We start from the raw sequence: 27,459 nt of genomic DNA on the forward strand, positions 1-27,459 counted from the left end.
ATTTAATCATGGCTGAAAAAAAGCATATATTGAGTCTGTAAAATAGCATTTTAATCCTAAAATGACGTCCCTGATTGACTGTATCCTCCTGAGACCCGAGCGTGACTGCTGTGTGCATTTTCCATTCCTCTTTTTGATTTGTAACTAGTAGCCCCTAAGAAACATGCAAACAAAATTCATAAAAATGTATGTCCACATACTGTATGTGCACAGTGGGACTAAGTTGTGAAATTTTAAATAATACCAAGCTAAAGAAATATTTTTTTTAATCAAATTTTGTGGTTATTCCTGTTTTTGAGACGTTACAGACATTACATCAGAAATTAGCATAATTAATTCTGATTCAAAGTTATGGTCAGCATCGTCCAATCACTGCCAACCATGTTAAAATAAAATTATACATTATAATTCTGAATCTATGTACTGATTACTATTGTACCATGTCTGCCAACCATGTTGAGTTGTTCAAACATCATCTGTAGCCTGAAACTGAACTTTAAACAGGAAGTTTGGATTGAATGCAATTAGCTGCATAGAATGCTATTATAAGCTCCCTTGCTCCCTAATTAGAGAATGGCTTAACCTCCAATGTGCTGTCTGTTTGCACTGGTCTCAGAACAGGTCGAAATTCTCCTTATTTACATCCTAACTCCGAATACAGCCTCTGAAAGCAACATTTTCCAGCTTTTGGATGCATCCACTGATTCTCAATGTGATAATGCACAGTGAATATAGGGTATTTTAAGGAAAATGAGCTTATAGCCCATGTACGTGGTCATTGTGTTTAGCAGCGTGCCACTCCGTGATAAATCAATGAAATTTTAAAAATGGCATATCGGATGAAACTAGAGACTCAAAAAGGTTTTAATGTAAAAACTTAATGAGGTTTCTTACCAGATGTAGTTTTGTTGTCGTTTCCCCAAAGACAAACTCGGCTGAGATCGGTGGCATGTTGTTTTGTCACATGACTTGGTGTGTTGAAAATGTAACCCTTTAATGACAGCCTAGAGTCTCCTGAACTGAGATCAGTTGGTTTAAAGGAAATTAATTTATGCATAGCCTATAGCGAAGCCAAAACATAATGCCCATACATGTGGACGTGAGGTCTCAGGAGACTTCATTAAAGGCTGTTTTCCACCAGTAAGTAGTTAAATAGTGTGGAAAAGCTGGTATCTACCCCTCCTGAGGGTCCTTCATTCTGCTCAGACTAATTACACTGTTCACACCCGAACCCCTTCTGCCTTCGTTCTCCTCCCACACTTCCTTCACTGCTCTGACATCCCTCCATCTCTCTCTCCCCTCCTTTCTCCATTTCCTTTCCTCTCATGTTTATCCCCACCCTACACATATTTGTTTACTACTTACAAAATCTTTCTCTCTCCATCCTATATGTTACACCTTCTGATCTACACTTCCTCTCTCTGTCCATGTTATCTCTACATACATCTTCAGCCTTCAGCACACATACACACACACACACACACACACACACATTTCCTCTGTTCCTCTGAGGAACTCTTTAAAAAGCCTTGCACTCCTATGATCAGGAAATAAATGCAGAACGGATGGAGCAATTCTCCTGACTGACAGTATCAAAGTCTGTCAAGACAAATCAATTCATGAACTTCCTATAGAAACCAAATAGAAAATATAATTTCCTCCCGGTCTCTGCAGAAAAACTACTACACAGACAAACATAAACACACATATGACATCAAAATTTACCCTATTTACTTACTCTGTACATGTTCCTTACTCTGACTCATACATGTATGTCTTCGTAATCTTTCTTCAAAATGTAATAACTTGCTCCAATTCTGAAATGGCAATCCATTTCGGCTGATATCTTCTTGGCTTTGTGAGGTATTGGTTAATATTAACCAACAGACAAATAGCTACAGTATTGAGTTTATATATATATATATATATATATATATATATATAACATTAATGTAATTATATATATAATCTAAATTAAATTACTGTATTAACTACATTTATTTATTTATAAAAGGTCATGACAATAATAGCAAATAACAATAGATTTGACAAAGAAGCACTACCAATCTTCAATAGTAGGTGTAACCTATGTAAAAGTTTAAGAATTGGTCATTAAAAGAACCCATATTAAATGACCTAATGTATATATGGTGGTTACGTAACTTGGTGGAGATGCTCTCAAGGGTGAACTTGATCTTCAGCCTCCACTTCCCAGTCAAAAAGCCTCCTCAAAAGTGGATGCTGACAGTGTTTCTTCCACAATCGTGGAATCGGGTAGTAGTCTTACACATTCAACAAAAAACTTGTGGACACCTTGTATGGAACTCTCACTTTGTTTACAACCTAATCCATTCTCAATAAAATCAAGTCCTGCCCAACATATTTTTCTCATTGCATATCCAGTTTTACTCTGAATGGGACATCTCAGTGTAGAAGTAAAATGGGTTGTGAATGCCATTTCATGTTGACTTTGAATATCGTGCTATACTTAAGGTTGTGTAAGATTGCTGTCTGGCTGTAAATTCAGTATTGTACTCGGAGCGTGGCAACAATAGTGATGTCAGTCAAGTTTCGTTTGGACCTTTGATTTAACAGAGCCACTCTAGAGTCAAAACACATCTCTTTCACATAAATAACCCTCCTTACTACTTCTGTGGTATTACACTTGGCACATTTAGTTGCATATGGACCGCTCCTCACCCTTACCGTCCCAGTACATGTGGGAACATGTTCCTCAGGGCCCACTGCATAATACAGGGGCACAGAACAGGGGGCTTTACTTTACAGAGAAATGGATGAAGGAAAATTAGGACAGGATGTTGGGAGTGAAGCTAACAAACGTTGTGGATATAAAATGGTTTTGGAAGGTTTTAGCCAATGTTTAACCCCAAGTTGTTTTGAATTCTTCAAGCAGGACGTGAACTGTTTTGAACTGACCAGGAGTAGCGTCATGAGAAGTGTGGTTGTTTGTTTGCACAGGTATGATGTGTTAGTGAAAAAGAACATTCTGTTTTACTTTATACCAATGCATTGTTAAAAATGTGGTAGCATCTAAATTAACTGGATCTAGTCAAGTAAAAAGTATTATTAATGTCACTGAATCAAACTGACTTCTTTAGGTTACACCAACAAAAGTAATTTTAATGATTAAATCAAGTAGAAATAGATCATTTAAGGTAACAGTTACCACTTTTTACAGTGTAGAACATGTTAGTGCTTTGGATATCATGTTTAATATCCAAGTAAGCATATTGTGATATGCTGGTTGTTAATATACTGTACAAAGCGAATAGCGATACAGTAATATGTCATGCAGTGTTTATTTATGTGGTACAATGGAGATATTTGTATGATGCAGTTATTGATTTAATGTACACTACCGGTCAAAAGTTTTGAAACACTTATTCATTCTTTATTATAATTTTTGTTCACATTTTAGAATAATAGTAAAGTCATCAAAACTATGGAATAACATAAATGGAACTATGGGAATTATGTTGACTAAACAAAATCCAAAATAAATCAAAACTGTGTTATATTTTAGCATCTTCAAAGTAGTCACCCTTTGCCTAGAATTTGCAGACATGTACTCTTGACATTTGCTCAACCAACTTCTTGAGGTATCACCCTGGGATGCTTTTTAAACAGTATTGAAGGAGTTCCCATCTATGTTGGGCACTTAGTGGCTGCTTTTCTTTATTATTTGGTCCAAGTCATCAATTTCAAAAACTTTTTTTTTTTTTTTTTTTTTATAACATTTTTGTTTTATAATGAAATAAATTAATATGTTGGCACAATTATATTTTTGTCTACAAAACTAATTTCAAACATTTAAGCATACGCCTTCAGATCAAACGATTTTTAAGATCATGAGAGACATTTCAGTCAAGTGTTTCAAAACTTTTGACCGGTAGTGTATATTCAGTTTCAAAATTGTAGAAACTATGCTTTGTCCACTAATGCTTTAATGAACAATAATAGAAGTTCAAAATCAACAGCATGACTCATAATTTCTCAGAAGCACTGTTGTGGTCAGTACTTTGCTTCTGGCATCTCATATTAAATTCTTGTCAATGTAAAAAACAAATAAACAAAAAAACAGGTATGATTAGTCAGAACAAATCTGCAAAAACTGTACTTTGAATTGTACAGCAGCTTGCCACTGGGACAGTACCCTCAACGGTACACCCACTTTACCTTCTTTACACCTTAGGTAATATGTACTCTTTAGGGACAGATTATGTACAAATACATTCCAATTGACTTATAAAGGGTACTGCGGGTGTACTTTTCAGGGTACTGCCCCAGTGACAAGCTGTTCTACCTCTAAAGGAACAATTTTTGCCATTTTTTGTTCTAAAAGTGTTGGGCAATTCACTCCCTTCCAAATCTACACCCATGAGAGAATGAATAAAGGATAGAAACAGGGAATAGAGAAGGGACACAAGTCTGCTGCTGGTGTTGTGCGTATACATTTTGGCCCTAGAGATGGAATTCTGGTGAGTTTGTTCTGGCTGTGGGCCATCTGAGGAGGCAGGGAGAGACTGGCATTCTACAAAATAAGACAAAATGGAAAGTGGAAAGCATGGATCAGAAAAGAAGAAAGAAAGCCAGACGGGTGATGGAGGAAGCTGGAGAGGGAAAGGAAGAAGGTTAAGCTACAGGAGGGAACAAAGTTTTGGTGAGGAGGGGAGGCAATGGAAGGAAAACTATTTGAGAGAGGAAAGAGGAAAGTATTTTGGAAAGAAAATGAATGTGCAAGCTTGTGGGGCAAGAAAACCCATGGTTACCATAGTTTTAGCCAGAATAATATAGTTACTACATTTATTGGAGCTTCAATAAACCTGTGGTAGCTTGGTATTAGCTACCACTGTCAAAAAAGACATTAAAATTAATTTTCTGGAGAAAATATGAGTGATGCTTGGCCGTGCAAAAGTCACAGCAGAATGATAGGGTGTTCTTCTGAGTGGTTGTCAGAACGTTGCTATGCAATTGCTAGGGCTTTGCTAGGAGGTTTTCTAGGTGGTTGCTAAGTTACTTACTGGCCCAAGTCGAAAGAGTCCATCCCCAAGTCTCTTTGATTTTCTGATGGCTCAGGTCCCTCCTTCAATGTAAGACTATGGGATTTTTATTTGCCCATTTTAAAGTATATGGTATTGAAGGCTGATTGTCACTGTCCTCTCACAAATATTCTACTATATCATCCTCCTAAGGCTCAATCTGACTTTTTTTCAGAACTCAGTGAACTGTTGACTCTTGCCTGTGCTTTGTCATCTCGTGTCCTCCTGCTTGGTGACTTTAATATTCATGTGGATACAGTTTGCTCTAATTCATCTCAACTGTTGTCTGTTTTTGACTGTTTTAATTTGACTCAACAGGTGTCTTTTTCTACTTATACTCATGGTCATATTCTTGATTTAATCTGTACATTTGGGTTTGATATTGATTCAGTGTCTCCTTTTGACACTGGCATTTCTGATCATAAGCTTATTGAATTTAGTTTTAGTCTACCTGCTCAGAAAAAAATGCAATAAAAAATGATATCCTATCGTGAACTTAAATCTGTCGATGTCACATTATTTTCTGCTTCCATCGCTTCCTCTGCAATTTCTGATGTATTTGATGTCTCCTGTCCTTCATCAATACTTTCTAAGTACCACTCTGTTATTTCAGAAATTTTGCATGAGCATGTTCCTATTAAGACTAAGTCTGTTCCCTCCTCCCACACTTCCCCCTGGTATACACCTGAGATCCAGGCCTTAAAAGTCACTGGTAGACAGTTTGAGAGGCTTTATAGGAAAACAGGTCTTACTGTTCACGATCTAGCTCTCACTGAACACCTCAACGCATACAAAATTGCTCTGAACTCTGTACGGTCTAACTATGTCTCTACAATTATCAGTAAAGCAAGCAATAGGCCCAAGGTTTTGTTTGACATGATAAATAAGCTCACCCAACCTCCAGCTCTTGATGTCCATGCATCTTATGAGCTTTGTTGTTCTTTCCTGAGTTATTTCCAGGAAAAGTTGAATGCTGTCCACCAGTGCTTTATAGATGAGGCTTCAAATTTTAGTTTTATGCCAGACCACTCTTGTCAATATTTGTCTAGTTTTACTCCTACAAACCCATCCTCTATCAGTGACTTAATACTGAAGTCCAATTCTTCATCTTGCCGACTTGATCCTGCTCCCACATCCCTCCCTAAACTCTGTCATTCTGTCATCTCTGCACCTATCTCACATTTCATAAACAGATCTCTAGCTTCTGCTTCTCTCCCTTTACCGCTTAAAACTGTGGCAGTAACACAAGTACTTAAAAAAAAAAAACCTAACTTGGACCCTACTGTTCTTTCTCATTTTCACCCTATCTCTAACTTACCATTCATTTCAAAAATACTGGAAAGAGTTGTTGCCTCCCAGTTACAATCTTTCCTTGTTCAAAATAATCTTTTTGACCCCTTTCACTTTGGCTTTTGCCCACATCACAGTACTGAAACTGCCCTTGTAAGGGTTGTCAATTACCTACTACTCACTGGTGACTCTGGTTCTCTCTCCATTCTTCTATTACTTGAACTTAGTTCTGCTTTTGATACTGTTTGCCATGAATTACTTCTCTCCCGCCTCTCTGGTGTCGGTGTCACTGGTGCTGCTCTCTCCTGGCTTTATTCATACCTCACAGATAAACAGTTTTACATTTCAATGCAAAATTATCAGTCACCTACTATTTCCCTGAAATTAAGTTCTTGGACTTCTACTATTCATTATAGATATACTGCCTTTAGGTCAACTCATTCGCCACCATGGTTTCAGTTACCACTGTTATGCTGATGACATTCAAATATGTACAGCTTGTAGATCTGCACCCACTCTCCAGACTGGTCCACTATCAACATGTGTAAATGAAATGTAAAAAATGGCTTAACTCCAACTTCCTAAAATTGAACATGGATAAAACTGAGATCAATATTATTAGAACAGCAACACTTACGAAAAAAATGTCTTATGACTTTGGTTGTGATATTGATGCCACTTTAATTAAACCATCCAATACTGTAAAAAATGTAGGTATCATCTTTGATCCCTTCCTCACTTTTGAAGCTCATATTAAATCTGTATCTAAAATTGCCTTCTTTCACCTTTGCCGCATTGCTCGCCTTCGTCCCTTTATCAGTCTCAAAGACGCCGAAACACTGGTTCATGCATTTATATCCTCACGTTTTGACTGTTGCAATGTCCTTTTGTACAAAATGATTTAACACAGTTAATGTCACAAATTTGCTTATTTGATTACTGAGCACGAAATTGTGTGGAATCTTAAATATTTCTTATATTATGTCATACTTTTTTCAAAATCACGCAGAGAGGTAATTACCAGCACGCAAGCAACAGCAAGAGAGGAGCAGGCTATTTTATTTATATCAAGTTTTTCGCACCTGCATTCAATCTACATCTTGATGTAATCCTTCCTCACGATCACGCAGCATGTTTTCATCAGCAGAATGGGAGACTAAACACTATTAAAATGTGACGAGACTCGTGTTGCGTGCGAGCCATTCGCGCATCACAAGCCGATCAACTATTTAGCCATTTTCGGTAAATCGCACCTGCAAAATCCTATTTAGATTTTGAGTAGACTCAGATTTTTGAACCACACGATGTGGGTTTATGTTTTCTCTTTTAATCGTTTAATGTAATTTTGTGATATGGTTTAAGGAGGGTGTACCTGTATGCTGGGTTGTAAATCTCAAGGATTCATAGTGGTGTTTTCCTTATTACATCACATGATGTTCTGAAAGCAAAAAGAAACAAATGAAACAAGGAATGTAGGCTGTCATCTGTGCAGCCTGACCGAAGCAAAGCGGGCCATTTATTCGCGTGATTAACTGAAAGTGAAGCGCTGCCGGCTCGTGATGTGCGAATGGCTTGCACGCGCTGCACGAGTCTGTTGGGTATACTGCAGTCTCGTCATATTTTTCCTTTTTGTTTAGCCTCCCACTCAGCTCATAAAACATGCTACATGATCATGAGGAAAGATTACATCAAGATGTAGATTGGAATGCAGGTGCGGAAATTATATAAATAATCACTGACACGCCAGCAATGGCGAGAGAGAAGTAGACTAATGCTGGCATGCATGCCATAGGTTGTGGTTATCACTGGTATTCATTGTCATAAACGCCGCATTTTTAGGATGCTCTGTCAAGTTAAAAGTAGTGGAAACTTTGAAAATCACGTCTCAAGATTCCTGTATTCTGTTGTGTTTCGCCCACCTGTTGTGCTTCCTCAGAGTGAGTGAACCTATTCACACGTACTTCAAGCTTGAAAAAGTCAGTGATTTTGCTTGCTGACATCGCCTCTACATCTGCTTCACCTATGTAATGAACATTGAGAGATATTTCTGCCCACTTGCGGCTCGTATGGTAGGAAAATTCGTACATTTATTACGGAATTTAAGTACACGTCAGAAGGCATGATTAATTGTATTATTATTTTTTTACGCTTTATTTTTTATATAATAGCACAAAATTAACACGTTAAATCAACAGCCCTAATTTTAACTGTACATCATTCTAAATTCAGTCATAAAACTCTACATGGTGCAAGCTGATACTGTAGGTCCTTTGAACATGTAATCTGTTAGCCAATTGGCTTGCATACTCCTTGGCAAAAGTTGATAGATCCTTTGACATATAATCCATTAGCCAATCAATTTGCGAACTTACTTTTTGTGTAACAATTAAATTGGCTCAGTTGTTTGCAGGTATGTTGGTTTAACAGCTCTCTCTGAAACCCTCCTCCTCCCCAGCACCACTTATCTAGAGCAGCTTCAAGGGGATTGTACGTACACTCTATTGCCAAAAGTATTCGCTCACCCATCCAAATAATTGAATTCAGGTGTTCCAATCACTTCCATGGCCACAGGTGTATAAAATGAAGCACCTAGGCATGCAGACTGCTTCTACAAACATTTGTGAAAGAATGGGCCGCTCTCAGGAGCTCAGTGAATTCCAGCGTGGTACTGTGATAGGATGCCACCTGTGCAACAAGTCCAGTCGTGAAATTTCCTCGCTACTAAATATTCCACAGTCAACTGTCAGTGGTATTATAACAAAGTGGAAGCGACTGGGAATGACAGCAACTCAGCCACGAAGTGGTAGGCCACGTAAAATGACAGAGCGGGGTCAGTGGATGCTGAGGCGCATAGTGCACAGAGGTCGCCAACTTTCTGCAGAGTCAATCGCTACAGACCTCCAAAGTTCATGTGGCCTTCAGATTAGCTCAAGAATAGTGCGTAGAGAGCTTCATGGAATGGGTTTCCATGGCCGAGCAGCTGCATCCAAGCCATACATCACCAAGTGCAATGCAAAGCGTCGGATGCAGTGGTGTAAAGCACGCCGCCACTGGACTCTAGTGCAGTGGAGACGCGTTCTCTGGAGTGACGAATCACGCTTCTCCATCTGGCAATCTGATGGACGAGTCTGGGTTTGGCGGTTGCCAGGAGAACGGTACTTGTCTGACTGCATTGTGCCAACTGTGAAGTTTGGTGGAGGGGGGATTATGGTGTGGGGTTGTTTTTCAGGAGCTGGGCTTGGCCCCTTAGTTCCAGTGAAAGGAAATCTGAATGCTTCAGCATACCAAGAGATTTTGGACAATTCCATGCTCCCAACTTTGTGGGAACAGTTTGGGGATGGCCCCTTCCTGTTCCAACATGACTGCGCACCAGTGCACAAAGCAAGGTCCATAAAGACATGGATGAGTGAGTTTGGTGTGGAAGAACTTGACTGGCCTGCACAGAGTCCTGACCTCAACCCAATAGAGCACCTTTGGAATGAATTAGAGCGAAGACTGCGAGCCAGGCCTTCTTGTCCAACATCAGTGTCTGACCTCACAAATGCGCTTCTGGAAGAATGGTCAAAAATTCCCATAAACACACTCCTAAACCTTGTGGAAAGCCTTCCCAGAAGAGTTGAAGCTGTTATAGCTGCAAAGGGTGGGCCGACGTCATATTAAACCCTATGGATTAAGAATGGGATGTCACTTAAGTTCATATGCGTCTAAAGGCAGATGAGCGAATACTTTTGGCAATATAGTGTATGTCTAATTGTACAGCAGCAGCATGTCCTAATTGCTTGATGCAGGATGTCTTACGTATGTCTAATTGTGCCGCAGCATTATTTCTTACATGCTCAAATCAGCACGTCTGTGTATATTCTAGCAGTGGATATTCTTCGTACTGCGTAAGCAGATCTAGTTCGTGAAAACCAAACTTACAACTTGTCATATCCATTATAACATTATGTTCTGAGAGTTGTCATGACTGAACTGTAGTACCAGTGGTTACTGTGGTATTTTGGTTAACATGGTAAACTTTTGTTAGGGAAAACCAAAATACAGAAGTAGAGAATAAGAGAGGGTGAATGAGGAGGGCATTAAAAATATGAACAGGATAGATGTGGAAATGTTTATGGAATGATTGACACCCAGAGGGAAAGAAAGAGGAAAAGAGAATGGAAGCAGGAGAAATGTTTAAGAGAGGAAGCAGGAAAATGGTCCGAGGGAATTAAACGAGGAAAAAGAAAGATAGAGAGAGGCATTGAAGAAGCAACATCTGTTCAGAGTGAAAGACCTTGAGAGAGTATGAAGTTCTTTCTCGGATCCTTGCTCAGTAATTAGCTCTCAACGGCTAATGTGTTTTACACACTCAGTGATATCTCTTACACATGGTAAAAATAGTTACACAGTGTTTCACTTAACACTTATCTTCCATTACAATGTGACAGGCGGGCCATGCAGCCCTGATCATGCAGGGAGAGTCTGTATACTGTACCTTGGAGTAGATATCTTTTCCTTTAGAGGTAAACAGCACTGGGGTGAAATATTATCCTGACTATTTTAATTGCATTCTGTCTTCACTCAGTTTTGAGACATAATCGTTCACCTTCTTCAAATGTGACGGCAGCTTTTTAGCTAAGAAAAGAGGAAACATGATATCATAATAGGATCCCACCTAGCAACATACAAAACAACCATGCGAACAAACACATAGGCTACGTTTAGAATGGAATACTAGCGTACTGCTGGTTAATGTGTACTATCCAGTATACACTGAATACTGATTACTTTTAGAAATAGTATGTGAAACAGTGTACCTTACAAACATTTTAAATTGTGGCATATTACACTTTTTTTCACACGACCTAATCACGTTGTATGTGAGTGGCTTACAGTTATAATCTTGGAAATAAAATGATTCCTCCTTTTTGACTGATCATGCAAAAAACACTGTCTTTTATTTATGGATAGTGATCATATGAAACCATTTATTATCACATAGTTGTTTGGCTCCTTTTTAAATCATAATGATAACAGAAATCACCCAAATGGCCCTGATCAAAAGTGAATGTTTGGCCTTGTTACAGACACACAAGGTGACACGCACGGGTTTAAATGGCAATTAAAGGTTAATTTCCCACACCTGTGGCTTTTAAAATTGCAATTAGTGTCTGTGTATAAATAGTCAATGAGTTTGTTAGCTCTCACGTGGATGCACTGAGCAGGCTAGATACTGAGCCATGGGGAGCAGAAAAGAACTGTCAAAAGACCTGCGTAACAAGGTAATGGAACTTTATAAAGATGGAAAAGGATATAAAAAGATATCCAAAGACTTGAAAATGCCAGTCAATACTGTTCAATCACTTATTAAGAAGTGGAAAATTCAGGGATCTCTTGATACCAAACCAAGGTCAGGTAGACCAAGAAAGATTTCAGCCACAACTGCCAGAAGAATTGTTCGGGATACAAAGAAAAACCCACAGGTAACCTCAGGAGAAATACAGGCTCCTCTGGAAAAAGACGGTGTGGTTGTTTCAAGAAGCACAATACGACGATACTTGAACAAAAATGAGCTGCATGGTCGAGTTGCCAGAAAGAAGCCTTTACTGCGCCAATGCCACAAAAAAGACCGGTTACAATATGCCCTACAACACCTTGACACACCTCACAGCTTCTGGCACACTGTAATTTGGAGTGACGAGACCAAAATAGAGCTTTATGGTCACAACCATAAGCGCTATATTTGGAGAGAGGTCAACAAGGCCTATAGTGAAAAGAATACCATCCCCACTGTGAAGCATGGTGGTGGCTCACTGATGTTTTAGGGGGGTGTGAGTTCTAAAGGCACAGGGAATCTTGTGAAAATTGATGGCAAGATGAATGCAGCATGTTATCAGAAAATACTGGCAGACAAATTGCATTCTTCTGCATGAAAGCTGCGCATGGGACGCTCTTGGACTTTCCAGCATGACAATGACCCTAAGTACAAGGCCAAGTTGACCCTCCAGTGGTTACAGCAGAAAAAGGTGAAGGTTCTGGAGTGGCCTTCACAGTCTCCTGACCTTAATATGATCGAGCCACTCTGGGGAGATCTCAAACATGCAGTTCATGCAAGACGATCAAAGACTTTGCATGACCTGGAGGCATTTTGCCAAGACGAATGGGCAGCTATAACACCTGCAAGAATTTGGGGCCTCATAGACAACTATTACAAAAGACTGCACGCTGTCATTGATGCTAAACGGGGCAATACACAGTATTAAGAACTAAGGGTATGCAGACTTTTGAACAGGGGTCATTTCATTTTTTACTTTCTTGCCATGTTTTGTTTTATGATTGTTCAATTCTGTTATAACCTACAGTTGAATATGAATCCCATAAGAAATAAAAGAAATGTGTTTTGCCTGCTCACTCATGTTTTCTTTAAAAATGGTACATAAATTACCAATTCTCCAAGGGTATGCAAACTTTTGAGCACAACTGCATTTCTGCCTGTTCTTGCCCTTAAAATTTGTTTCATTGGTGTGCCCTAATGTATTCAGGTTGATTCAGTGATGTTAAATAGTGTTTCTGACTTAATTTTGATGTTAGTACAGTAATCACGTTTTTAGGCTCACGTTTTTACAGTGTGGTATTGTATTATGCTATTCAGAACATACTATAAGAGCCATTGTCATTGGATTATCTGTGCTGTCAACCACAGATCTATAACTATTTACATCTAATCACACCCTCAAGAAAGCAAACACATCTATAGCATGAATATGGAGATGCACACACAGACCAAACACACAAAAAACATATGATATGCTTCACCACAATCAGGCCTCCTCCTTCCTCCAGTGCCTCATAAATTATGTTTCATTGTGTTGTTGAACAAAAACATACATCTTTTAATAACTCTCTATCTCACTCTGACTCACACAAACACAAACACACAGTCATAAGTCAAGGCCGAGTGTAATGTCTCTGTGGTTCAGAGTGAGTTCTCCTGCCTCAGCCCTTTTCCTGTGGCCAAACAAACAGGGCAGGACTGGGCAGGGTATCGGATGTGCAGAGAGGGGAGTGTCTACATGTTACGTAAGCATGACTGTCTGCATACACACACACACACACACACACTTATTTTCCTGCCTGGTGTAAGCACATTGAACTGTAATGAAGTGAAATCTCCACCCACTTTCCCTTTTAGGACAAAACATGTAGACATGTAAACATGGTGTGTCTGTTGGGTGTGTGATGTGCATACCACAATTTATGTTGTTGTGTCCTGTTTTTTTATTTTTTTATTTACGAAATCATCCAAGAGGAATTTGTGCAATACCCTTGTGCAAAAATAAACCCCCATAAAGCCGGCCTAATATGTTTGGCTGGTCTTAGTTGGTCTCTTCAATCAGACTGGCGGTTATCTGATTTTTAGAGGGTTTTAGGCACTTTCAGTTGGTCAACCTGGGAGACCAGCTTAAAACATCTAAGACCAACCAAACAGCTTAGACTGGTTTAAGAAGGTTTTTCTTTTTCTTTTTTTTCTTTTTTTTTTTTTTTTTAAGCAAGGAAAGTGTGTGGTTATTGCTCATCATCCACAATATCTCTCTCTCTCTCTCTAGTTTATGTAGTTGTTATCAGCAGATAGTTTTCTTATCTGTTGCTTTGGAGAAGTATTTCCTTCAACCCATCGCTACAGATCCTGCCTCGCCACTCCTTTCCCCTCATCCTGGGAAGGAACGGATAGACGAGAGGATTGTGTGCGAGTGTGCTTTGGATGGTGGAGGTGATGCAGAATTTGTGTTTGAGTCATGTTTCTTTCCTCTTTTTCAGATCAACACAGCATGCATCACGGTGCAACCCTCCGAACTGGTGAGTGAATCTATCTCTTGCTCTCTTGGGGCAAAAATGCCACAGAAAGTGGGAAAATGCTCAGTGTATTTAAAATATGGGGGCATAAATTTCCAGTTGATTTATCTGTTGTGTAATTCTAATCTAAGCATTTGATACATTTCAAAGTATCATATTCTAGGCCTATCTTAAACACAAATTGTGGCCATATAATTTAATTGATTCAGTTGAAGTATTTGAAAGCAGATGGACGAAATACTGAGTGTTATATTCCAGGGGGCAAATAGTCACCTCTTAAAGGCATAGTTCAGCTAAAAATGATATATTCTCTCTCTATGCTATCTCAAACTCGTATGACTTTTCTTTTTCTGTTGAACAAAAACTAAGATTTTTATGAAGTTTTTTTGTCCATACAATGCATAGTCAAAGGGGTCCTAAACTTTAATGGTAAGGAGAATGAAGTGTGAACGAGCTTCTCTCATGAAGGTGCCAAGGAGACTGCAGATGTCAAGATTAATAGTGGAAAGGGAGTCTCATTTTGTTCTGTTATCACACAAAACAGACCATAACGCTTCAGAAGACATGGATTAAACCACTAGAATTGTATGGATTATTTTTACGCTGCCTTTATGTCCTTTTTGGAGCTTAAAAGTTTTGGACCTCACCGACTATGCATTGTATGTATCAAAACACCTCTTATATCCTTCAAAAAATCTTCATTTGTGTTCAGCAGAAGGAAGAAAGAAATGGCATAAAGGTTAATTTTCCCTTTAATTACAGTAAAACGTACATTTATTCCACTGTTCGATACATCTCACTATCTTTAAAATTTCTTCTTTAGTTCTTACTAGCAGGTTTTCTTACCTAATTACTGGTTAACCCACATTTCATTCACTTTCTTTTTCATTTATTCATTCACTTATTCACATTTTCACTTCCTTGTTCATTCACTCAGTCTCTCACTCATCAGCTTTTTCATCTAATAGAAAAAAAATGTGACATTACAGTCTTTTTTTCTACCATCCATTGTGTTTAAAAAGCTGTAGGGTACAGTATCAGAAAGAAATTGCCTTAATAAACTGACTGTGTACTTAGACAGCATTTTTGGGCATCTGACTAGGTTTTGAACCAGCCAGTTTGTGTTTGATGTAATTTCATTAGTGTGCTTTATGTTGTAGTTCCTAGTCTGTTAAAGTAATAAGAAAAATGTTGCCAAAATAGGGCGCAATTGTGTCTTGTTAAACTGTTTATGATCTTATATCTGTCCTCTCATCTGCTGCAGCGGAGGGGAACATCCTCCTCTAGACACATTCAGCATCTGGTAAGAACTTTTCTGTCACTCCTATTATCTCTCTTTTACACATACATTCACAAACATTAACACATACTGACATTAACACATCAGTGGACAGTATTTTGTTGCTTGATGGCGTCTTGCTACTCATCTGAGCTTCTTCAGTTCATAAGTTGATAACTTGCATAACTGGTGAAGCCACTGGGATGAATAAAAAATGTCTTCAACAATTATAATCCGCTGTAACTACCAAATTGTCCATGAGCTTCTACTATACCCTGAATGAATGAAATCCTTCACCAATATACTTCACAACTTCAACCAGTCGAAGTCAATTTACATTTTTATTTTCAAAGTATGTTTTTTTTTTTTTTTTTTTTTTTTTTTTTAAATCCCTTTTTTCTCCCCAATTTGGAATGCCCAATTCCCACTACTTAGTAGGTCCTCGTGGTGGCACGGTTACTCACCTCAATCCGGGTAGCGGAGGACAAGTCTCAGTTGCCTCCGCTTCTGAGACGGTCAATCTGTGCATCTTATCACGTGGTTCATTGTGCATGACACCGCGGAGACTCCCAGCATGTGGAGGCTCATGCTACTCTCCGCGATCCACGCACAACTTACCACGCCCCCATTGAGAGCGAGAACCACTAATCACGACCACGCGGAGGGTACCCCATGTGACTCTACCCTTCCTAACAACCGGACCAATTTGGTTGCTTAGGAGACCTGGCTGGCGTCACTCAGCAAACCTTGGATCCGAACTCGCGACTCCAGGGGTGGTAGTCAGCGACAGTTCTCGCTGAGCTACCCCCCTTTTTATTTTATTTAATAAAGCAGTGGACATTTGTTTTGTTTTGTCAGCTGTGACCAGAGAGATCAGATTTCCATGGCCCTCACTGTAGTTCTGACTCAACTCCACTGCCTAATCTGAACCGTTAGACTCCAATGCTTCAAGAATAGCTTCTTTAGGTTCTTTTCTTCATTTTCTTTCGCTGTTGAGCCGTAGACAGCGATTTAGTTCTTACAGAGGCATTCATCTATTTACATATTGCACATGTGCATCTCCTTAAGAGTAAAAGAGGCTCTTTTTTGACTAAAAGTTGGAACAGTCCCCTAGAGAAAAGTTGATTGTGTTTGATGTGTTAAAACAAAATGATATAATCATATTTTGTCCTTTCTTTCAGGGCTCGACCAAGTCTCTGACCTACACCAAACAGAGAAACACTCTCCCAAGGTAAGTCTGGCTGAAAAACAAAAACAAATCTGTATTTATAAATTACCTCATTTCATTAGGGTTTTATTCCCTTTTGATTTGATGTGAGAAGTCAAAAATCCTCTTTGGCTGCAGTTAGGAGCAAAGAGCTCATAACTCAAGCATGTGTCAGGGCAAATGGTCAGTTCAGCTGTTCAACAGTGACATCTCAGCTGTGTCCAATCAAAGGCAACTCTAATTATCCACTGAAGTGACTTTCAGCATATTTACTGGACTTTCACATGATAAAAATTATTTTAATGGTTTTGCTTTGGAGAGCATTTGTTTCCATCCAAATCCAGCTTCTGATGGATGCTGTTTTAACATGGGTTTTGGCTGGTCCAATGTGGTCAAGGCAGGTTTAGATGCTTGATCAGCTGGTCTACTGCCTTTTGGACCTGGTTTCTACCTGGAAGACCATTTTTGTTTAGTTGGTTAGACCACCTTGTATCAGCTACCATGTTCCAAAAAGCAACTTAAATTTTGTAATCAAAATTACATTTTTGGGTTACTTTTTCTTATATTTATCAGCTATATGCTAGTGTACCAACATTTAAAATAAACTTTTAGCATATATTCTGGGAAAACAATCCAATAAAAGTAGCCAATCATGTTTCACGGCCATAATGTACCTTAAAGGAAAGGCTATTGTTTGTTTTTTAGTTTTTTTTTTTAGATGGCATGATCTGTTTTTTTAGTAGTATTTTCAAGTGTGTTCTTTCTTTTTTTTTCCTCTCTGTCTCTCAGGAGCTTCAGTGTGGACCGGGTGATGGACAGAGTAATGGAGAGGAACTATGATTTCGACCTCACCTACATTACAGAGCGGATTATTTCTGTGTTTTTTCCCCCTCTGCTGGAAGAGCAGCGGTACCGTCTCAACCTCAGAGAGGTAGCGGCGATGCTCAAGTCCAAACACCAGGACAAGTTTTTGGTGAGTGACTCAGTCACAGCAATGGTCACAACACTGTGGAGCGAATTCACTAAACAGTTGCGCAACTTTTGTATGCGTTTTTTTGTTTGTTTGTTTTTTTTTTTTTTAGCAAAAAAACGGCATCTTATTTACTAACCACCAGTGGTCCAGTTTAATCAGACCCTATCTGTACTGGTATCACACCTCACCATGCACCATGCAGATGATGTAATTGTCATTCTTTTCGTGACGTTTCGAACATCTTGCTCTTCCTCAGACTTAAAAAAACAAAAACAAAAATTTTAAGTCTGAGAACGAGCAAGATGCTTGAAAAGTCACTTATGAATTAAAATCCTGTTCAATGGAGTTTTCCAGTTTTTTTTTTATTTTTTTAATAGAATTCTGCACCCTGTTTTTGCCTGGTTTTGGATGTGCATGCCTTTTTTTACTTTATTGTCATTCTTTTTTACCACAAAGTTATTGCTATTTGCCTGGTTAATGCTATTTTGCTATTACCACTGCACAAAGCAGGTGAAAACAGAATTTCATTTAACCAAAGAACCGACATGCAAACTGGGGAATTGCAGCATGCAAAAAGCATTTAGCACTATTTTTTGGGGGCGAGTTTGTGTCGTTACCTGATTTACATCATTCCTTTTGTGAATCGGGTGCTAAAACAACACAGACAGCATGTGCAAATAAACAACGCTATCAGCAGCCACAATTCATTCTTTGTGAATTCCTCAATGTGTTTTTGTATGTCTGCCTGAGTTAGCCAACATGAAGCATAGTCATTTGGATGTGTCGGTGGCATTTTCTTTATTCCGGTCCATTTCCCTCCTACAGTTATTCAATCTATCCGAGAGAAGACATGACATTACTCGATTAAACCCAAAGGTAGGGAATCAATTTTATGATTCTTTACAGTTGAACTTTACAGGCCTGATTAAACCACCCAAGATTGAATTTGCTCTGTCTTTCTCTTTCACTCTCTCTCTCTCTTTATCTCTCAGGTTCATGACTTCGGCTGGCCAGATATGCATGCTCCTCCTCTGGATAAGATCTGTGCCATGTGCAAAGCCATGGAGAACTGGCTGAACTCCGACCCCCAGCATGTGGTCGTTCTGCACTGCAAGGTTAGAGGTCATAGCTGTCTTTGGACAGTTCATGTCAGGGTCACAGGCAATGACAGAGTACTAAAGGGTGCTTACATGACCCTAAAGACCACCCTGCAGAGAGTCACCACAGAGAGTCACCACAGATGATGTTAAACATTTAATTAGACCCCAAAAGAGGGCTGAAAGATTTACAGAGCTTGTGGTACATGTGAGATGTTTAAAACACCAGTAAAAGCATGAAAGCTAAGAGATGAGAAAGCAGTGATTTTGTAAGAATACATATCGGATGGTCTAGATCTTTGTGACTGTCTTGTTTGTGTTGGCCAGACTTTAAGTACACATCAAATATTTAATGCTTTTTCATTGATTATTAGCATTGGTTGTTTTTCAGGGCAATAAAGGAAAGACAGGAGTTATTATTGCTGCCTACATGCATTACAGCAAAATATCAGCAGGGTAAGTCCATGTGTACAATTTGTCCACATTTAGATAATGTACTTTACATGAAAAAGCATTTGCAATATATTGCAATATATATACTATGTAAGCAGGGACTTCAGGATCAGGAATTTTTTGGGTAGTGAAAAGTGGAAACACGTGTAAGAGATAATGTAGAGTCAACCAGTCATTATCTCAAAATAAACCGATACAGGGCGATTAGTCTTGTATCACCCTGAAGGTTTTTTTTTTTTTTTGTGATAACCAGATGACTGTATATTATCCTGCTTATTTCATGTCAATTTACCAAATAAGTTTATAAATGGACTTAAAATTTAGAATTGTGTTGAAATTATCTGTTTGTTTGGTTTTTTTTTTTATGTGAGAAAAAAGACCATTGAGTGATACGAAAGACATGAAACTATAGCGCAACTATGTAGGAAATCGGTTGCCTTGGACAACAGTCAGAAATACAGTTTAATAGTCGTTATACATACAGTGGCAAGAAAAAAGTATGTGAACCCTTTGGAATTATATGCATTTATGTATAAATTTCTTTTAAAATCTGGTTTGATCTTCATCTAAGTTAAAATAACGAACAAACACAATCTGTTTTAACTAATAACACAGAAATTATTGTAATTTTCTTGTACATATTAAATACATCAATCAAAAATTCACAGTGTAGGTTGGAAAAAGTATGTGAACTGCTAGGCTAATGACGTCAACAAAAGCTAATTAGAGTCAGGAGTTGGCAAACCTGGCATCCAAGTAATAAAACGAGATTGGAGGTGTGGGTTAGAGCTACTTTGACTTATAAAAAGCGCTCAAACATTTGAAGTTTTCTTTTCACAAGAAGCATCTGCTGATGTGGACCATGCCTCGCAAAAAAAAAAAAAAGGAATCCCAGAAGACCTACGATCAAGAATTGTTGCTTTGTATAAAGCTGGAAAGGGTAACAAAGTTATCTCAAAGAGCTTAGATATTCATCTGTCCACAGTTAGACAAACTGTGGAGACGATTTATTACTGTGGCTACTCTCCCTAGAAGTGGCCGTCCAGCCAGGATGACTCAAATGGCACACCGCAGAATGCTCAATGAAAAAAAATGAACCCTAGAGTTACAGCTAAATACTTACCGGAATCATTGGAACTGGTTAACATTAAAAAGCCATGGTGTCCATGGCGGGACACCACAAAGGAAGCCGCTGCTTTCAAACAAAAACTTTGCTGTGTGCCTGATGTTTGCCAAAGTCGACCTTAACACTCCACTATGCTACTGGGGAAATGTTTTGTGGACTGATGAAACTTAGCTTGAATTGTTTGGGAAGAACTCGCAGTACTACGTATGGCATAAAAATGGTACCACATACCAACTTGAAAAGATCATCCCAACGGTGAAATACAGTGGGTCTGCTTTGCTGCTTTGGGACCTGGACTGCTTGCCATCATTGAGGGAAAAATGTATTCCTAAGTTTATCAAGATATCTTACAGGATAATATCAGGGTGGCTGTGTGCCAGCTGAAGCTCAGTAGAACTTGGGTGAAGCAGCAGGACAATGACCCTAAACATTGAAGTAAATCCACTATAGAATGACTTCAAAAAAAGAAAATCCACCTTTTGGAGTGGCCCAGTCAGAGCCCAGACCTTAACCCAATAGAGATGCTGTGGAATGACGTTAAGAGAGCCGTTCACACCAGACATCCTAAGAATATGGCTGAGCTGAAGCAGTTCTGTAAGGAAGAATGGTCCAAAATTACTTCTGAACATTGTGCAGGTCTAATCTGCAGCTACCGGAAATGATTTCAGCACTGTGAATGTTTAATGGGATGTGTTCAATAAATAAGTATCTAATATAAGTAAATAAGACATGAAAAATTATAATTGTTTGTGTGTTGTTAGCTTAAGCACATTGTGTTGGTCTATACTTGTGAGTTTGATGAAGATGAGATCACATTTTATGACCAATTAATCCAGAAAACAAGCTAATTCCAAAGGGTTCACATACCTTTTCTTGCCACTGTAAGTATTTCACCACAGAATACCTGATTCTGTGATTGACCAATCAGAATCAGGTATTCCAGAGAGATCTAATAATATACTTTCAGAAGTGGAGAAAGTAATTACATTCTGAAGACATACATTTGTTCTCCTTAGAATAACGTGCACTGTAGATTTATGCACACTACAACCAGGGACATTTATTTTGAATGTAAATAGGGTAAATTTTGTTGATTTGCAAAAATGTGGCTTTGATGATGTTTCATATATGTCTTCAACTGCATTTGTGCACACAGAGCAGATCAGGCCCTCAGCACATTGGCCATGAGGAAATTTTGTGAAGATAAAGTGTCCTCCTCTCTCCAACCCTCTCAGAATAGGTACATCACTCCAGATTTTTGACTTGTTTGTTTTTGATTGAACTTTGTTCTTCTTACTTACTTTGCACTCACATACTTTATATCTCTCTCTGCAGGTATATCTATTACTTTGGTGGTCTTCTCTCAGGGGCCATTAAAATGAACAGCAGTCCTCTCTTCCTCCATCAGGTCCTCATTCCTACCATCCCCAACTTCCAGGAAGATGGAGGTGAGTTGATGGTTACAGTACATAATTCCCTGACATCATAGATACATATGCCCTCAGTTAGTTCACTAGGATGTGAGATGTGTATCTCTATGTGTGGGTGTATGTTCATTTAAGTGAAACCTCTTTCACATTCTCTTTCACAGCCATACTCGGACTCAAGATGGCGCCGAGTATGGCTGCTGCGTTTCGAGCTCCGACACAACATAGTAGTGTTTTGTTTGTTTTGTTCACAATTCTTATGTTTTTTTGTCTTGGATGTTGTCTGCCTTATTGTCTACGACAGACAAACACTTTTGGACATTGGTTCAGCAATTTCTCACCGTAAACCGGACTTCAAATTTCTCAATGCCGACCCGCTGTTTACAAACACGCAAGCGGAGCCCTTTGTCTGGGCAGCACGGCCGCGGAAACACAAAAGGAAAAGGGGAAACAGAGCCGGCGTTCTCATCAGAGTAAGACGCTGCACAAATCGACCCCCGCTACCCACTATTCTACTGGCAAATGTTCAGTCTCTGGATAACAAGCTCTGCGAGCTGAAAGTTCGGATCTCTTTCCAACAAGATACAAGGGACTGCTGCATTATCTGCCTTACGGAAACTTGGATGTCTACGGAGATTCCAGACTCAGCCATTGAACCCGCGGGGTTCTCCGTGCACCGAGTGGACAGAGTGAAAGACCTCTCAGGTAAAAGCAGAGGAGGTGGTGTATGTTTTATGATCAACAAATCCTGGTGTGATCAGAGGAATGTACATTCTATCAAGTCTTTCTGCTCTCCTGATCTGGAATTTCTTATGCTTCTGTGTTGACCATTCTGGCTACCGAGGGAATTCACAGCGGTCATTATCACTGCTGTGTACATTCCCCCACAAGCCGACACAGACCGGGCACTCAAGAAACTGTATGGGAGTATAAGTGAGCAGGAAACCGCGCACCCTGAGGCCGTGTTCATTGTGACCGGGGACTTTAATAAAGCCAGTTTCAAATCAGTCGCACCAAAATACCACCAGCACATTAGTTTCAACACACGAGGGGACCGGGTTTGGACCATTGCTACTCTCCCTTCCGGGATGGCTACAAATCCCTCCCCCGCCCACCATTTGGCAAATCGGACCACTCTTCCATTCTGCTTCTGCCCGCTTACAGGCAGAAACTGAAACAGGAAGCACCCACCCTCAGAACGATCCAGTGCTGGTCGGACCAATCAGATTCTACGCTACAAGTTTTGATCACACGGACAGGGAGTTGTTCCGGTCCGCCTCTGATGACAACATCGAGCTTTACGCTGATAGCGTAATGTGTTTCATCAGAACGTGCGTCGAGGACGTGTTTCCGACCAGAACAATACGGATCTATCCGAATCAGAAACCATGGATAAATAACAATTTTCGCGTGGCACTTAATGTGCGGACCTCCGCTTTTAATTCCGGGAATGCGGAGGAGCATAAACAAGCCAGTTATGCCCTCCGAAAAACTATCAGAACCGCAAAACGCCAGTACAGGAACAAGATTGAAGGACAGTTTAACACCACCAACTCTAGAAGCATGTGGCAGGGAATTAACATCATCACAGACTTTAAAGGGAATAAAAACTCTGCCATGAACACCGCTGCCTCTCTCCCGGATGAACTAAATACTTTTTATGCTCATTTCGAGGGAAATAACACCGCCCTCGCGGAGAGAGCTCTCGCGGCTGAAGCTACAGAGGTTAGTTCACTCTCCATCTCTGTAGCGGATGTAACCCGATCCTTCCGACGGGTGAATATCCGCAAAGCCGCGGGCCTAGACGGCATTCCGGGCCGCGTCATCAGAGCGTGCACGAACCAGCTGGCTGGTGTTTTTACGGACATTTTCAACCTTTCCCTCTCTTTGTCTGCAGTCCCCACATGCTTTAAAACATCCACCATTGTGCCTGTTCCAAAACAATCAAAAATAACTTGCTTAAATGACTGACGTCCTGTTGCTCTGACCCCCATTATCAGCAAATGTTTTGAGAGACTAATCAGAGATTACATCTGCTCTGTGCTGCCTCTCTCTCTTGACCCGCTGCAGTTTGCTTACCGCAACAACCGCTCCACTGATGATGCCATTGCATCTAAAATACACACTGCTCTCTCCCACCTGGAAAAAAAGAACACTTATGTGAGAATGCTGTTTGTAGACTACAGCTCAGCATTCAACACCATAGTGTCCTCCAAGCTAGATGAGAAACTCCAGGCTCTGGGCTTAAACAGCTCGCTGTGCAGCTGGATCCTGGACTTCCTGTCAAGCAGATGCCAGGTGGTTAGAATAGGCAGCAACATCTCCTCATCACTGACCCTCAACACTGGAGCCCCACAGGGCTGTGTTCTCAGCCCACTACTGTATTCCTTGTACACACATGACTGTGTGGCAACACATAGCTCCAATGCCATCAAGTTTGCTGATGACATGACGGTGGTAGGTCTGATCACTGACAATGATGAAACAGTCTACGGAAAGGAGGTGCACACTCTGACACACTGGTGTCAGGAGCACAACCTCTCCCTCAACGTCAGTAAGACAAAGGAGCTTGTGGTGGACTGCAGAAGAAAAGACAGAGAACACAGTCCCATCACCATCAATGGAGCACTGGTGGAGAGAGTCAGCAGCTTCAAGTTCCTGGGTGTCCACATCACTGAGGAACTCACATGGTCCATCCACACTGAAGTCGTTGTGAAGAAGGCTCATCAGTGCCTCTTCTTCCTGAGACGGCTGAGGAAGTTTGGAATGAACCGCCACATCCTCACACGGTTCTACACCTACACTGTAGTGAGCATCCTGACTGGCTGCATCTCTGCCTGGTACGGCAATAGCACCGCCCACAACCGCAAAGCACTGCAAAGGGTGGTGCGAACTGCTAGACACATCATCGGAGGTGAGCTTCCCTCCCTCCAGGAAATATATACAAGGCGGTGTGTGAAAAAAGCTCAGAGGATCATCAGAGACTTCAGCCACCCGAGCCATGGGCTGTTCTCACTGCTACCATCAGGTAGGCGGTATCACAGCATCAGGACCCTCACCAGCCGACTCCATGACAGCTTCTTCCCCCAAGCAATCAGACTTCTGAACTCTTGATCTCCCACGATCAAAATACATCAGCACTGCACTTTATTACCCTACTCTTATATCTCACACCGGACTGTCATAAATTATATTATTATTATATTATATTCTCTCTTAACAACTGACTATCAACAGACAGCCTGAATGTCAATACAGTACAATACTGTACATTCTATATATACTATATATACTTTTTTATATATTTCTATTTTTTATTTTTATTGAATAATGTGTATCTATATAGTGCGTATTGTATACTGTACAGTGTATGTTATTATTTGTATATTGCTGAGTGTAATTATGTGTATATCAGATGTTTAAATTGTGCTGTGTAAATCTGATGTTATTGTAAATTGGTACTGTCTCATCACTGTCACGACTGCTATGTTGATCGGAACTGCACCCAAGAATTTCACACACCATTGCACTTGTGTATATGGCTGTGTGACAATAAAGTGATTTGATTTGATTTGATTTGACATTCACACTGAGATGCACAAATACACTAACACACATTGCAAGTTTGTTTTTAATCTTATGCAGTGGAGGAGAGACTAAGTGGGAGTTTGCAAATTGCTTCCTAGTCTACATCTAATCTATCTCTCATTTATTGCCCAATCTCTTCTCAGGTTTCTTCCCTTTCCTGAAGATCTATCAGGCCATGCAGCTTGTCTACACTTCTGGAATATAGTGAGTGAGAATCTAATGGAATATCTCAATTTAAAAAGGACACAAATGTCATAATTTATTCATCCTCATGTCATTCCAAACCTGAATGAATTTCTCTCTTCCATGGAACACAAAAGAAGTAATTTCGCAGAATGTCCGATCTGCTCTCTTACATACAAAGCAAATTAATGGAGGCTATAGAGCTTATTCACAGCAATACCATCTTTGATTTTTGATGGGAATGACAACGAGGCTGTGAGGGATAGACGTTCAGTCTTTTAAGTGGGCTATGCTGCAGTTTAAAGTGTTTCTGGATCGTTCTGCGGACAAAACATTGAAAAAACATCTTTCCAAGAACATTCAGTAGACAAAAAACTCCAGACAGCATGAGTTGTGGAAAATAAATAGGATCTAGGAGCTTTATAGAGCTTTATACCATGCGTGCCATTGAAGAGATGTTATACCCGTTACTCGTGATACTCGTTTTGATACCCGTTAAAAATCAGATATGGTGCTATGGTACTATTGTGAATAAGGTCTATGTGGGGGGGCCTTGGTAGCTCAGTGGTAAAAGACGCTGGCTACCACCCCTGGAGTTCGCTAGTTCGAATCCCAGAGCGTGCTGAGTGACTCCAGCCAGGCTTCCTAAGCAACCAAATTGGCCCGGTTGCTAGAGAGGGTAGAGTCACATGGGGTAACCTCCTCATGGTTGCTATAATGTGGTTCGTTCTCGGTGGGACGCGTGGTGAGTTGAGCGTGGATGCCGCAGTGGACGGTGTGAAGCCTCCACACGCACTATGTCTCCGTGGCATCGCGCTCAACAAGCCACGTGATAAGATGTGCGGGTTGGTGGTCTCCGACGTGGAGGCAACTGGGATTCTTCCTCCGCCACCCGGATTGAGGCGAAAAATCCCCCCCCCAAAAATAAGGTCTATATGGGACATCAAAAAATTGGAGCCTTTCAGAATTCACAGATAAAATCTTCCTTTCTGCAATCGCTTTAAAATCTCATTTGCACTTGCATTCAATTCAAATATGACGATCAGTCAAGGTCATGTCGCGACAGGGTTGAAGTCCATGTCATTAGCCTCATTTCCCCTATCGGGCCAGTGTTAGCCAGGGCTATCAACTGGTCAGCCGGGGCCAGTAGCCTCAGACTATGAGCCGCGAGACCAAAATCGATCTGCTTTCCCACCATCGGGCCAATACCCCCACAGCGCTGCCCTAAAACCCGCCCTTAATACACTGCCCTGGTGCCAACGTCACACACTCTCAAACTGGGGTATCAGACTGTGGAGACTAGCTAGCCCTCGAAATCAACATGGTGGAGACTGAAGCTGCTGTTTGTTTGGTTATTTTGGTCTTTGCTTGGTGGAAAGCGAAACCTGACTCAGAAAAACTCCGTCTTTGACATTGACTGTGCCTCAATCCCCAGTTGGCCTTCTTTGGTCCAAGTGTAATCGATGGGCCAAAGGCGTTTGACCATTGGCCCCGAGGAAGCCCAGAGGAGGCACGGTGAAGCCCAGGAAGTGACAGTGGAAACACAACTGGCCCTGGCATGCACTAGAATGCCCTCATTTGGCCCGATAGTGGAAATGCATCTATTGGTTCTCATGAGACACATTGGTGTCAAATGTGGCAGAACACATCTTGACACGCTATATTAGGATTAACATACGCACAAATGACGTTTGAGAACTGTGGCAGATGGGAAGATCATCAGTGAATAAGACCTTATACTTTAAACTGTGCCTCGCACAAAGCTACTGTATTGTACAGCTATCAGAAGACTTGGAATATAGCACATGAGTCATGTGGACTTCTTTTATGGTGCTTTTTTTGACACCCTCATTTTCATTGAATGGAAAATACCAGCTTGGAGATTCTACAAAGCATCTAATTTTGCATTCCATGGAAGATAGAAAAATGAAACTGTATGT

At 40.3% G+C, this 27,459-nt stretch overlaps 2 protein-coding genes across 5 annotated transcripts in view; one reads left to right on the forward strand and one right to left on the reverse strand.

The window, feature by feature from the left end:
- The window catches only part of tns2a (tensin 2a), a 106,082-nt gene that overhangs the window by 43,589 nt on the left and 35,034 nt on the right, over nucleotides 1-27,459 (forward strand). For all 4 annotated transcript variants that reach the window (XM_051662278.1, XM_051662279.1, XM_051662281.1 and 1 more), the window contains exons 4-13: nucleotides 14,151-14,189; nucleotides 15,451-15,489; nucleotides 16,647-16,696; nucleotides 17,462-17,645; nucleotides 18,471-18,521; nucleotides 18,638-18,760; nucleotides 19,134-19,198; nucleotides 21,478-21,561; nucleotides 21,657-21,769; nucleotides 25,480-25,540. In XM_051662278.1, the coding sequence (XP_051518238.1) occupies nucleotides 14,151-14,189; nucleotides 15,451-15,489; nucleotides 16,647-16,696; nucleotides 17,462-17,645; nucleotides 18,471-18,521; nucleotides 18,638-18,760; nucleotides 19,134-19,198; nucleotides 21,478-21,561; nucleotides 21,657-21,769; nucleotides 25,480-25,540 (809 nt within the window). The remainder of the gene's footprint in view (nucleotides 1-14,150; nucleotides 14,190-15,450; nucleotides 15,490-16,646; nucleotides 16,697-17,461; nucleotides 17,646-18,470; nucleotides 18,522-18,637; nucleotides 18,761-19,133; nucleotides 19,199-21,477; nucleotides 21,562-21,656; nucleotides 21,770-25,479; nucleotides 25,541-27,459) is intronic.
- Nucleotides 1-27,459, reverse strand: part of LOC127420260 (forkhead box protein P1-B-like) — a 120,539-nt gene that overhangs the window by 21,282 nt on the left and 71,798 nt on the right. The gene's annotated exons all lie outside the window — the stretch shown is intronic.

Source organism: Myxocyprinus asiaticus, chromosome 29 (genome assembly GCF_019703515.2).
Source record: "Myxocyprinus asiaticus isolate MX2 ecotype Aquarium Trade chromosome 29, UBuf_Myxa_2, whole genome shotgun sequence".
Classification (NCBI taxonomy): Eukaryota; Metazoa; Chordata; class Actinopteri; order Cypriniformes; family Catostomidae; genus Myxocyprinus; species Myxocyprinus asiaticus.